This window comes from Primulina eburnea, chromosome 8 (genome assembly GCF_022965805.1).
Source record: "Primulina eburnea isolate SZY01 chromosome 8, ASM2296580v1, whole genome shotgun sequence".
Lineage (NCBI taxonomy): Eukaryota > Viridiplantae > Streptophyta > Magnoliopsida > Lamiales > Gesneriaceae > Primulina > Primulina eburnea.
Window position 1 is genome coordinate 20373492 of NC_133108.1, and position 12289 is coordinate 20385780.

Below are 12289 nucleotides of genomic sequence, written 5' to 3' on the forward strand. Positions count from 1 at the left end.
ATGTTGATGAGGAGACAGGAGGTGGTGACCAAGGGGCAGGCTTGGACTGAGCAGGAGGCTAAACCAGAGGACCACCATGTTTAAGTTTTATGCAAAAGTTAAATTACTCTGATTTCATATTTTGATGGGAATAATTTGAGCAAACCTTTTTTGAGCAAATTTTTATTGTAGTTATTTTGAACAACCATGTCTTATAGGGGACTTGGTTGAGATATTTTATAGCAGACGTTGAAAGTATTTTTACATTCAAGAAATTTTTTAATTTTTCCGCAAATTTTGAGTATGAAAAGTACGGTACGTTACAGTTGGTATCAGATTGGTGTTCTTGTAAAGGGTTACGCCTACTGCCAGTCGCAAGAAGCTCACGAAGTCACACATCAAGTCTGTAAGTTTTAAGGTTTCAAATTTATGTCATGTAGTAAGCATTGAGTTCTGATTTCAGCATGTGCATGTTTTATTTCTATCACATGTATGATTACATGACATACGTTTTAGAGTACAGGTTTGCCTGTCGTTATGATTTGAGATTGGATCATTAAATTTTTTTTACGCATATTACGACATGAAACGAGAAATTATTCAATTTTCTTGCATGCTGGTGTGGTGGAATTGGACATGAATAAGAATTTTGCTTTTGGACATTAGGAAAAGTTGGAAATGATTTGTCTATATTAATTTTTGGTTAGTAGTACTGATGTTATACTTGTGGGTCATAAGTTAAACTTGACAATTACGAACGCTTTTGAGACTTGTAGATTTTCTAAGAAATTATTGATGGTTCGTGGTTGCTAGCTGAGTTTCTTTTTGAGAACTCCATGTAAGGATTAATGATTCGGGACTACGACGATCTTTGGAAGTATACAAAGCGTAGAATTTATTTAGGATGCATGCTCCCCCTAGTTGGATTTAAGGATTGAATTGTACGAATTGAGAACTTTAAGGCATAATTGTAATAACCAATAATTTGAGAACCTAAGTGCAAAAATAAAATTCTAAGGGACTATTTTCGAATTTACCGAAGTTTGGGATTAAATTCTGAGTTTTGGGAATTTTAAGGTTTAATGAGGCTAAAATCGAAAATTTTATTGGGGACCGGAAATGCAAATTTCGTGTGGTTGTAGGGCCAAAATGGTAATTTTCAAGAACTTTAAGGGCCAAATTGCAAATTTCAAAATTTTTTATGATTAAATTCGAACTTGGAGGAACACTTGGGTTAAATAAGTAATTTTTCAAGGCTATGGAAATTGATTTTGGGCTTAATAAGCTTAAATTTATTGAACTTTATGATACAGAGAACCTATAAACTGGAATTAGGAATGCCAAGAGTTTATGGGTAATGGAGAAATTTTCGAAATTTAGGACAAATTGAATAATGTTTGAGGAAATTAAGAGCTAAGTTTTGCAATTTTAATAAATTTGGGGACTAGTCTAGCTGTAAGTTATAATTGAATAGTTTAAGTGATAGGAATTTTCGATGATTTAAGCTCGAAAGGATCATTAGAACCTTGAAGTATCTGGATTATAATATTATAAGAAATTTTAATCAAGGGATTGGTAGGATAAATCGACATTGGGCTCGAAAATTTAAGCGTTAGTAATTAATGTTGCGGAAAATTAAGAATTCAGGGTGATAACGATTTGAGGTAAAGTTGATCGGTTAGCTAAGTTATAAGAATAAACATTGAGTTCACAAATTTTTGGGAACTTAAGTTTGATGTGTCATAAGTTTTATTTATGATCTTAATAGTTAAGACTCTACGTTGTGGGAATTTAATTTTCTAGGAAGTTGGGTATGACTGATGGTTAGGTTACTCGATAGATGCATGTAAGAATTGAGGTAGACTCCTTGTCTTGAAGAATTTTGAAAGCCATTAGCAAACTTGGGACTAAGCGGATATATGTATTGGAGTTATACTATCTAATACTGCTTGCGTTGTGTAAGCTTGAATTTTAAGTTTATGAGATAGTTGTTCATACGGAATTTGTTTGGATGAAATAAAAACAAAAGGGAATTAGTGGTGTTCAACATAAGTTATCAATGAATGAATATTAAGATTTTTATTGAGTAAGAAATCTAAAAGTTTGATATGAGAATTCTAGAATTGTATGGGTTATAAGTGGAGTTGATTTATTAGAGTTAGTCAATCATTAACAAAGGAAACTTATTAAGTTTTATACGCTAGAATTAATTGAGTATTGAGGATACGTCTAAGTGGGACATTCGTTCCAATGAGAAAGGTCCAAGTGTCTTAGGCCTCAACTATATTGTAATCGTGAAGAAAATATTTTAAGCATGTGATTGATGCTAGAAATGTTTTATTATTTAAGTAGAAGATCAACATTGTGTATGTTGAGTTTTATGGATTTTTGTTACTCGAACTTAAAGGTTGGCAACAATTTTATATTTTTGGGGCGTACTTGTAAATAACTAAGTTACGTAAGTTTGGTGCCGTAAGGAAAGATCTGATTCAAGGATTGTAGGCCAATATTATTATGGGGTTAAAATAAGGTTTAACTTTTAAGTGTATTGCCGAGAATAGAAGTTGATCAGTAACCTTTGTGCTAAGCTTTCTTAAGTTGAACTGCATAAATGCTAATGTAATAGGTTGTTGACATTACAGGTATAGTATAAATAAGGTAAGATACGATAAGTTTGAACCTCCATTTCTAATATTGGGAACAGCGAGAAAAGTTAGAATTCGAGTTCATAGCAAAGTAAAACTAAGACACCATAAGTCGTTTTAAGTTGTGATTCGCAAACGAGGTTTTTGGTAGGTAATTTAATTAGGATTGAAGAGATGTAAGGACAACATAAGACTTAATTTTATTCAGAGTAGCGCAGCGGTAGCGTGGATCGTTAGGATACTAGAATTAAGAATCAAACTTTTGGATTATCGAGGATAAACGAATTTCGGGGACGAAATTCAAATTAAGGGGGATAGATTGTGACGTCCCGAAATTTGAGATCCACAGAAACCACGTGCGTGTAAGTTATTAAATTCCTTATGTATTTTATTAAATGGTTTTAATGCATGCTTAATTAATTGATTTGGTTTTCAATTCACGATTTAAGAATTTGCATTTTTTTAATATTTATGTTTAATTGACGCACGTTAAAATACTTTTCGAGTTTCATGTTTCAGACAAATATTCGAGGCGGGATCGAGAAAAGAATGGTGACGATTTTTAGCAATTTAAAGTGTGGTATTTTATTTTAAGTTAAGAGTGGGATATTTTAAATAATTTATTAAGTTTTTAGTATTTTAAAAGCCTTATTTATGTATTTAGTAATTTAAGAGTTTAGAACTTTTAAAATTAGTATGTAATTATTTTAATAGAGGAGTTTGATTAAATTAGTGTGTGTCAACCTTTAATTAGTATTTTAATTAGTTAATTTAGCACTAAATTCTCCTAATTAAAAACCCACAAACACGTTACACACACTCACACACACTTACATATTTTTACACACACTAAAACACACAACACACCGTACACATCTTATTTTCAAATTTTTAAAAGGAGAGAAACCTAGGGTTCCATAGCATTCAGCAGCCGCCCCACCCCTTTCACCATTCCATCAATTTTCGAGAGTTTTCATCGCAAGATTTTAACACCACGTTCGTCTCGGATCGAGCCTCGCACCGTCTCCGCTTCGGTATCGTCGTATCGGTATTTTTATACATCAAAAGGCACGTATATTCTGTTCTTGATGCATCGATCTTGTCATATTATGCATTGTATTGTTATTTATGAGAAAAATACATGTATGATACGTAGAAGTTTGAGCAATCGTGTTTAGATCAAGTTTGAAACGATTTTTGGATCACCAAATTCACGTTTTTGCTGTCTTTTCAAATACTGCGATTTTTCGATCAAGGTTTTGAGAAAACTTTCAACGCAAAAAATATAGAACTTTTTGATGTCTTCGATTTGATATAAAATTCGAGTTATTTGGATAAAAATTGAGGGAGTTATGGCGTTTTTTGTGCGACTGCTCAAACTGCATTTTCAGAAAACTTACGATATTGATGTGTTCTTCAAGTTTTATGGTTGCAGGCTTCGTTGGGGATCGACGGGCGTTCATTGCTGCACTTAGGTATGATTGTTATGATGTTGGGTTGATATTCAATGGGTTGGTTAGCGCCGTTATGCCCTTGTATTCAATAGTGGTCATAGGGTTTGATTGTTATGCCAAATTCGTGTCCACGAGTTTATTGTGTCGCTTAGGATGTGTGATTGTTTGGAAGCAATTGTAGAAGTTTGAGTCAATATCATAGTAGTCCAGGATGAGTCTTGAGGTGTCCACTTGTGTTCCATGTTGTTTGTTGGGTGGAATATGCATAGTGTAAGATTTCTTCTCTCAGGTTTCGGCGTCCCGCAGGTGCACGGACCCGGACACGGACCCTGGCACAGGGTCCGTGCCCCTCTCCTTTCCGAGTATTCCCTTCATAGTAGGTACACGGACCCTGACCCGGACCTATAGACGGGGTCCGTGCCTTTCCTTTTCGACACACACACACCATGCGGTACCTACACGGACCCAAGCCCGGACCTAGGCACAGGGTCCGTATCCTCCTATTTTTGGGATACATTCTTTCATCACTTAGGATTCGGTTTGAGGTTTTATGCTAAGGTTTAATATGATGTTTACAAGGTCGAGTCGTGGGAAATGTTAGAACGTCCTATGTATTGATTGAACTTGAGAGTAAGTATGATTTCTACGTCTAAGTTATGCAAGTTAAGTATGCAATTTCATGTTAGTATGTCGCAGCAACGGCCCCCGTCGAAGTCCAACGAATCCCTCCACGCCAAGTAAGTAAGTATGATGACGTGCAAAGAAAATATTTTAAGTTTTGGAGGTATGCTAAATGTCTTGTGACCAAAGTATATTTAGGATTGGAAAACGTTAAATTATGAACGGGGACCAATCCGCCCGTTAAATTATGAACGGGTTAGATCGAGGTTGGAAAGCGTTAAATTATGTATAGGGACCAACCAGCCCGTTAAATTATGAACGGGGATCTCATGTATGTGGCAGTGGATACGTCCCTGTCAGCCCAGTACTGTGGTTTAGTCTGATCAGGCGATTATGTTATGGGTCACTTGCTTAGAAACATCATCTACGCAAAATGATGAAGTTATGTATGTTCAAGTATGCAGCATGCTTAAGAAAAGTTTATGTTTATGGCACGTCTAAGTATGTTTGTACGTATGTTCAAGTTTTAATACGCAAGTCAAGTTTTAAGTATGTATGTCTTATTTTAAAGTTGCATGTGATTTTATATGTACTACTCGTAACTACCAGTTTATACGTGTTGAGTCTTTAGACTCACTAGACTTGATCGATGCAGGTAAGTATTTTGATGAGGAGACAGGAGGTGGTGACCAAGGGGCAGGCTTGTACTGAGCGGGAGGCTAAACCCGAGGACCGCCATGTTTAAGTTTTATGCACAAGTTAAATTACTCTGATTTCATATTTTGATGAGAATACTTTGAGCAAACCTTTTGTGAGCAAATTTTTATTGTAGTTATTTTGAACAACCATGTCTTATGGGGGACTTGGTTGAGATATTTTATGGCAGACATTGATAGTATTTTTACATTCAGGAAATTTTTTAATTTTTTCGCAAATTTTGAATATGAAAAGTACGGTACGTTACAAAAATTGGTTGGAACCTTTTTCAATTCAATTGAGTCTTAGCCGAGACATACATGATTCAAAATCATGATTTCTTGCTAATTTATTCGTAATAAATCATCAACCAAAATTATAGATTCTTAATCAATAATTAAGCAAATCTTATTTGTTTTTTTGCCAAAATTTTCTTCCAAAATAAACACGATGTGGCCGCGGGTTTTTGAAGGAGAAAAGTGAATATTTGTGTTATTTTTTAATCATCCAACATTGAGCTTTAATGATCTATTTATAGAGTGAGACTCCAAATCTAATTAGGAGTCCCTCTCCCACAAAGACTCTATTAATTTCATTATATTTATACTCCCATTTAATAAACATATAATGTATTTATTAACCTTTAATAATACATGATATAATAATATCATATACACATATTTTATATCACCACATAAATTATATACATGTATATGTATATTAAATTAAATAAATATTATTTAATTTATAAACTAACTACTTAGCTAATTTAATTCTAGACTCCTCTAAAATAATTATGGGAATTTATGCATGTTAGTAGTCACTACTACTAGCACCAATCATTTAATTAGTAAATTCCAAATTCACTTAAAAAATGATTCCGAACTCATTATAACACTGATCGACGATATGAGATCGCCGATGTACCAAGGATACAAATCTTGTTCAAATAATGAAAATAGAAAATTTCGAAGATCAAAATTTTCACTTACCAAATTTAGAACTTACCATATATGGAAGTTACCATAATCGGCAGCCGCCAGTTTTAGTGAATTCCTTCACAAAACAGGCAGTTCCACTATCCTTCTTTATTTAACAATCATGCCAACTTCCAGTTCTTCCATCCTATGGAATCAGCTCATAAACTCCTTTATAAGCTTCATGTTTGATCTCCATCAAACTAGAGTCGCCAAATTCCAACTCCTTGAAATTTGACTATCTCAACGAGAACATAGAATCCGATACTTTTGTGACCCTCAATAGTTCAGGGATACAGCTAGCCGTGAGTTCACATCTCCATGTGATTCAGAATGATCAATAATGTCGGCACTCATTTCCGATTGCACCCATCGGATCATGGTAAGAGCGTCTAGTAGCATCGCCCCATGATCCCCTAGGTATCACTGATAGTGCCTACAAGAACCTTTAGTCATGATTAGCGTACAGTACGGTCCCTTCAATGCATATATCCCGATCGAATATCCAACCATTGGTATATCGAGAGTTGCATATGAATTCGATAACGATGCGATTTATCTTTGAGTATTAATAGTAGCATGGTATGTGCAACTTGGAAAACACATTTCCCTAAAGCATATTTCTTGCTCTGACCAGAGACTCCTTGCACTATTAACTCATCAGATCACATAGGATGTCTTCACCAGTAGGCGAATGGTGAATCCCCGACTACAATGCATTTGCTCCTTTGTATTTAAAAACTACACCCAACCTCGCCACTTGATGACCATCGATGGAGTCAGTAAATGGATCAAAGTGCATCCTAGTAAATATAACCGTGGGTTCCTATGAACGACTCTTCAAATTTGATCGCCTAATTAGGTCCATGATCAGAAACTTTGTTCCTCGCTTAGGATTGCACTAGAAATCACAAACGATTTGTGCGTTGAAACTGTAGCCTCCAAATTTCCAAAATCCGGAGACGAAGCGGGGTGGCGGTGAAAGGAAAAATTGGTTGAAACCTTTTTCAATTCAATTGAGTCTTAGCCGAGACATACATGATTCAAAATCTTGATTTCATGCTAATTTATTCTTAATAAATCATCAACCAAAATTATAGATTCTTAATCGGTAATTAAGCAAATCTTATTTGCTTTTGGCCAAAATTTTCTTCCAAAATAAACATGATGTGGCTGTGGGTTTTTGAAGGAGAAAAGTGAATATTTGTGTTTTTTTCATCATCCAACATTGAGCCTAATGGTCTATTTATAGAGTGATACTCCTAATCTAATTAGGAGTCTCTCTCCCAAAAGACTCTATTAATTTCATTTTATTTAAACTCCCATATAATTAATATATAATGTATTTATTAACCTTTAATCATACATGATAAATAATAATATCATATAAACATATTTTATATCACCATATAAAATATATACATGTATATGTATATTAAATTAAATAACTATTATTTAATTTATAAACTAACTCCTTAGTTAATTTAATTCTAGACTCCTCTAGAATATTTATGGGAATTTATGCATGTTAGTAGTCACTACTATTAGCACCAATCATTTAATTAGTAAATTCAAAATTCACTAAAAAAATGATTCTGAACTTATTATAACCCTGATCGACGATCTGAGATCGTCGATGTACCAAGGATAGAAATCTTGTTCATATAATGAAAATCGAAAATTTCGAAGATCAAAATTTTCACATACCATATATGGAAGTTAATATATTTGGCAGCTGCCAGTTTTAGTGAACTCCTTCACAAAACAGGCAGTTCCACTCTCCTTCCTTATTTAACAATCATGCCAACTTCCAGTTCTTCCATCATATGGAATCATCTCATAAAGTCCTTTATAAGCTTCATGTTTGATCTCCATCAAACTAGAGTCGCCAAATTCCAACTCCTTGAAATTTGACTATCTCAACGGGAACACATAATCCGATACTTGTGTGACCCTCAATGGTTCAGGGATACAACTAGCCATGGGTTCACATCTCAATGTGATTCAAAATAGCATTTAATGTTATTCGGGCTTACTTTAGTTAGCCACATTTTTTTCAGCAACTCTTTGATCAAGAATGTCAGAACTCATTTCCGATTGCACCCATCGGATCATGGTAAGAGCGTCTAGTAGCATCGCCCCATGATCCCCTAGGTATCACTGATAGTGCCTACAAGAACCTTTAGTCATAGTTAGTGTACAGTACGGTCTCTTCAACACATATATCCCAATCGAATATGCAACCATTGGTATATCGAGAGTTGTATATGAATTCGATAACGATGTGATTTATCTTTGAGTATTAATAGTGGCATGGTATGTGCTACTAGGAAAACACCTTTTCCTAAAGCACATTTCTTGCTCTGGCCAGAGACTCCTTGCACTATTAACTCATTAGATCACATAAGATATCTTCACCTGTAGGCGAACGGTGAATCCCCGACTACAATGCATTTGCTCCTATGTATTTCTAAACTACACCCAACCTCGCCATTGATGACCCTCGATGGAGTCGGTAAACGGATCAAAGTGCATGCTAGTACGTATAGCCCCTACATTGTCCCGGGTCAAAGGACTAATGATGTACAACCAAAACTGCGGACTATTCCACTCGATATGTGGGAACCAATTGGATACTCCAAGGGAGAGTTATTCAGTGCATCATCATATGATCACCCATCTATGTGAATGGACATCTCCATGCCCTTGCCAATGAAACACGGCGTTTACACCACAGATGCTAGTATCAAGCTCGAGCGACCTTTATCCTTGTTTTAGGCGGCTGATTCGACTAGAAACCTATTTAAAATATACGGTACACTTCCTAATGAGTTTCATGATCTTACGTTGCGAACAGACCTCATGGTACCTATTGTATATTCAAGGACTTTATATATGCAGCTTGCATGGATATACAGATAAAGTATAATGCCATAATCGTAAAATATTATTAAAATAAAGAATGTTTTACATTAGAGTCAATAAATCCCGAGCCACAAGTTGGCTTGCCGGGCACCTACTATAACAATATCCCACTTGCCCTATAGCCAACTACCCATAGATCTTAGAAGCGATGCTTCTCAAACAATGGTCCTAGCAGGGGCTTCGTCAGTGGATCAACAACGTTATATACGGAGGAGACTCTTTCTATGAAAATGTCTCCTCTTCCCACAATCCCTCGGATTATGTGGAACTTCCTCAATATGTGTTTGGATCGCTGATGAGACCTCGATTCCTTCGCTTGTGCTACAGAACTAGTGTTGTCACAGTAGACCGAGACTGGATCAACTGTTTGAGAAATGACACCCAACTCTTAGATGAAATTCCTCATCCAAACACCTTCATTTACTGAAGCAGATGCAGCTATATATTCGGTCTCAGTGGTTGAATCCGCTGTGGTGTTTTGCTTGGAACTCTTCCAAGAGACAGCACCACCATTGGGCTTGAATACAAATCCGGAGGTCGATTTGGAATCATCCACATCTGATTGGAAGCTAGAATCAGTGTAGCCTTTAAATTTTAATTCTCCACTCCCATATACCAAGAAAAAATTCTTAGTCCTTCTCAAGTACTTAAGAATGTCCTTCACTGCTTTCCAATGCAGTAGATCGGGATTCGACTTATATCGGCTTGCAACACCCAGTGAATATGTAATATCAGGTCGAGTAGATATCATAACATACATAATACTGCCTATGACAGACGCATATGGAATGCGGCTCATGGTTTCTATCTCTTCATCAGTCTTAGGACACATAGACTTGGATAGATTCGCACCATGAGACAATGGGAGATATCCTCTCATTGACTCCTCCATAGATAATCTCCTCAGTATGGTATCAATATATGTAGATTGGGTGAGCCCTAGCATCCTCTTTGATTTATCGCTATAGATTTGTATTCCTAATACATATGATGCTTGGCCCATATCCTTCATGGAGAACATCCCTACATCATTTCCAATGAGTAGTATGTCATCAACATAAAGTACTAGGAATGTCACTGCATTCCCAATAAACTTCTTGTATACAAAAGGTTCCTCAAGATTTTTTGCAAAATAAAACTCTTTGATAGTGATATCAAATATGAGGTCCAGCTCCTTGATGCCTGTTTGAGTCTATAAATGGATCTCTGAAGTTTGAATACTTTATGCTCACTTCCTACTGATGTGAATTTTTCAGGTTGAGACATTTAAATCTCTTCCTTTATCTCACCATTAAGGAAAGATGTCTTCACATCCATCTGCCATATTTCATAGTCATATCATGCTGCTATGGCTAGCAGTATCCTAACTTGCACGTTGCGACTGGAGAAAGGTTTCCTCATAGTCAACACCTTGCCTTTGAGTATATCCTTTTGCTACCAATCTAGCTTTGAAGGTCACCACCTTCTCATCCGCTCCAAGTTTTCTTTTGTAAATCCATTGCATCCTATGGGAACAATTCCCTTAGGTGGATCTACTAAGGACCATACTTGGTTCGAATACATTAAGTCCATCTCGGACAGCATGACTTCAAGTCATTTAGATGAATCGGCATCAAACAATTCTTCCTTGAAATTTCTTGGATCACATCCACGAATGGACTCACCTTGGCCCTCTTCAAGAAGCATGCTCGACCTATTATGCGGCCTTGAGATCCTTTCAGATCTTCTAGGAGCTTTTGTTTATTTGATTGGCTCTTGGCGTGTGGATTCTACTATTTTTGTAGTGGGAGGTTCTCGAATTTCATCGAGTTCATTTCACCTTTCTATCTAATAGAAACTCCTTTTCCAATAAGGTGACATTCTTTGAAACAAACACCTTTGTTTCACTAGGATAATAAAAGTATTATCCAATAGAGTTCTTTGGTTATCCCACAAAGTAGCACAAATTGGCTCAACTAATCAATTTGTCTTTCACTGCCTGCTTCACGTAAGCAAGGCATCTCGATATTCTTAGATAAGAATATTTGGGCGACTTTCCCATCCATATCTTATATGGAGTTTTTTATTCACTTCCTTTGTATGGACTTGATTCAACAACCTTGCCGCTGTTTCTAGCGCATATCCCCAAAGGGATGACGACAACTCAGTGAATCCCATCATAGATCGAACCATGTACATCTCGTCCGATTACAACGTTCTGACACACTATATACTTGGGATGTGGCAGGTGGAGTCCACTATGAGAGAATCTCATTCTCTTTAAGGTAGTCTTGAAAGTCAATACTCAAGTATTCTCCACCTCGATTTAATCGTAGTGTTTTAATACTTTTTCCTAACTATTTCTCTACTTCTGATCTGAATTCTTTGAACTTTTCAAAGGTTTCAGACTTGTATTTCATAAAATACGAGCGAGAGAGATGCTACTCTCAAGCTCGAGCGACCTTTATCCTTGTTTTAGGCGGCTGATTCGACTAGGAACCTGTTTAGAATACACGGTTCACTTCCTAATGAGTTTCGTGATCTTATGTTGCGACGCAGACCTCATTGTACCTATTGTATATTCAAGGAATTTATCTATGCAGCTTGCATGGATATACAGATAAATTATAATGCCATAATCGTAAAATATTATGAAAATAAAGAATGTTTTAGATTAGATTCAATAAAGCCCGAGCCACAAGTTGGTTTGCCGGGCACCTACTCTAACAATCTTTTCCACCGTCGTTTGGATACTTATAAATTTTAGTTGCAGTTGATTATATTTCCAAATGGATAGAGGCAATTCCATGTCGAACAAATGATCATAAAATCGTCATCAAATTTTTGAAAGAAAATATTTTTAGCAGATTTAGAATTCCTTGAGCCATGATAAGTGATGGGGGAACTCGCTTTGTCAATAAACAATTTTCTTCATTAATTAAAAAATATGGTATTACTCACAAAGTAACTACTCCTTATCATCCTCAAACAAATGGACAAGTTGAATTAGCTA

General features: G+C 35.9%; 1 protein-coding gene across 1 annotated transcript; it reads right to left on the reverse strand.

The window, feature by feature from the left end:
• Positions 1–9685: 9685 nt before the first annotated feature.
• Positions 9686–10189, reverse strand: LOC140839074 (secreted RxLR effector protein 161-like). Its single transcript, XM_073205707.1, has one exon. It carries the CDS (start codon positions 10187–10189, stop codon positions 9686–9688), a length of 504 nt encoding a protein of 167 aa, XP_073061808.1.
• Between the last annotated feature and the right edge of the window lie 2100 nt (positions 10190–12289).

Bases quoted from the DNA above. Each gene is read 5' to 3' on its own strand.
- LOC140839074 (XM_073205707.1), bottom strand. From the start codon at position 10,189: ATGGAGGAGTCAATGAGAGGATATCTCCCATTGTCTCATGGTGCGAAT.